The 2,025-nt window shown below is 62.8% G+C and overlaps 1 protein-coding gene across 1 annotated transcript in view; it reads right to left on the bottom strand.

The window, feature by feature from the left end:
• CCDC157 (coiled-coil domain containing 157) overlaps window positions 1-2,025 on the bottom strand; it is a 12,937-nt gene that overhangs the window by 5,052 nt on the left and 5,860 nt on the right. Inside the window, exons 3-4 of the mRNA XM_010828869.1 lie at window positions 1,368-1,539; window positions 3-482 (exon numbers count right to left, since the gene is read on the bottom strand). Of these exons, the coding sequence (XP_010827171.1) occupies window positions 3-482; window positions 1,368-1,539 (652 nt within the window). The remainder of the gene's footprint in view (window positions 1-2; window positions 483-1,367; window positions 1,540-2,025) is intronic.

Genomic DNA, 2,025 nt, shown 5'->3' with positions numbered 1-2,025 from the left:
ACGGCCTCCTCCAGCTGGGCCCTGAGGAGCCCCACGAGCTTGCCGAGGCACGCCAGGTCTTTGCTCTGCTCGGCCGCCCAGAGGCCCACGGTGGCGGCCGGCAGCGGCCTGTGCCCCATGCTGTCCCGCACCAGCTGCTGGAAGCGGCCCAGCGACGAGGGCAGGTTCTGGCTCTGACACAGGTTGACGACCACCTTGCCCACCTCCCGCAGGCTGCTCTGGACGCTGGTGCACGCGTCACAGGGCACCAGGGCCGTCTCTATGGTCTGGGAGTGGACACTCCTGGTGTTCTCGGCCGTCCCGCCTGGACGCCGCAGCGAGACGCTGACGGGGAGGCTGTCCCGCTCTGGGCAGGCCTGGGGCAGGCCTGGCACTGGGGAGGGTGGCTTGACGAGCTGGGTGGTCCCCAGTTCCGGGCTCCCGGCTGGCTCGCCCTTGGCTGTGGGCTTGGAGGTGAGGGTTTCTCCTTGGTTTGCCCTTTTCTGTGGTCAGGGAAAGAAAGGGAAGGCAGGTAAGGGAGACAGGCCTGGGTGGTGACCCCCGGGGATTTCTGTGACAGCAGCCTCGCCCAATGCTCAGACCCTCAGACGGTATCTGGCAGCAGCGTGAATGGGAGCGCGCCTTCTCCTCTCTGCTGCCTCCGTTACTAAGCCCAGGTCGATGCGGGTACCTGCCTGGCACTGGGAGTGACACGGTGACAGACACAGCTGCTGGGCGCGGGGCCCTTGCTGGGTGGACCCATCTGCTTGCGTGTCACTGAAGCCACTCTTGGTTTTGGTCTCCTTCCCGTTATGGTGACAGTGGTCCTGCCCACAGGTGGTTGTGAGGGTTATGGGGTGACCCAAGACAAATGGGGCTCATTGTAAACCCCATCGGGGCTTCCCTGGGGACTCGGATGGTAAAGAATCTGCCTGCAATGTGGGAGACCCAGGTTCCATCCCTGGGTCTGGAAAATTCCCCTGGAGAAGGGAATGGCTACCCACTCCAGTATTCTTGCCTACAGAATTCCCATGGAGAGAGGAGCCTGGCGGGCTACAGTCTATGGGGTCACAGAGAGCCAGAAATGACTGAGTGACTAGCACTTTCATAATCCCCATCACTCAAACATGCCCTGGGAGGTAAGGACTGTCATCACTCCCACTGCACAGATGAACAAACTTAAGTTCAGAGTGGGTAGGAGTTTTCCAAAGTCCCACAGTGTAAACTACAGAGCTGGGCGGCCCAAATGTGACCCTCAAGGCCTGCATTGCTACCTTCCAGAGTGGAGCCAGCAGCGGGCACACTGCTCACCTGGTGGACAAGGCAGCTGGGGCTGATGGGCTGGCGTGAGGGTGACCGCAGTTGGGGAAGGGGAGTGGTGGACGCACCTGGAGGGCTGCCTGCTGGCTGAGCATGCCCAGCCTCAGCAGACTGTTCCAGAAGCGTCGTACTGTGAGTCCCACAGACATGCAGGGCCCTGCAGCCCGGGCCGGGGGCACTATCTGCTCCAAGGTCAGGTTCTCCAGGTAGCTCGCGCAGCTCTGAAGCAGCAGCAGGAGCCTGTGGGCGGAGACGGTAGGGTCGACTGGGGCAGACCCTGGTGCCAACACGCCCTGGCACCACATGACCAGTGGCCTCCAGCTCTGGAGACTGGCCTGGGCCTAAGGGGCTCGGAGCATCTCACAGTATGCTCTGCACAACCCAAGAGCCACTTCCTCCAGGAAGCCCTCCCTGAAGGCCAAGCTTGGGGCCTCTTTGGGGCCACCTGGGTGGCAGCACTTCTGCCCGGCTGCTCCGCACTGGACTGGGAGACTCTGGGAGGCTGGGCTTTGCCTCAACTGTGTCCTCGGTGCTCAGGAAGTGCTGGCTGAGTGGCCGCCGTACGTCATGGGGCTCAGAGCCTTTACCTCACAGAGGACAGTGCTGAAGCCCCTCATGGGGGAGGCTGCACATGCCTCAGGGTTAGGGCGCGGGGCAGCGCGCCCTGTGGTCTCCTGATTCTAGGTGTGTGTGTGTGTGTTGCGGGGGGTGGGGGGGCTTCTCCTG

Source organism: Bison bison, unplaced genomic scaffold, assembly GCF_000754665.1.
Source record: "Bison bison bison isolate TAMUID 2011002044 unplaced genomic scaffold, Bison_UMD1.0 scf7180017864495, whole genome shotgun sequence".
In the NCBI taxonomy this organism is placed as follows: Eukaryota; Metazoa; Chordata; class Mammalia; order Artiodactyla; family Bovidae; genus Bison; species Bison bison.
The sequence above is the reverse complement of the archived record's forward strand: the minus strand, read 5'-3'. Positions and strand labels throughout refer to the sequence as shown.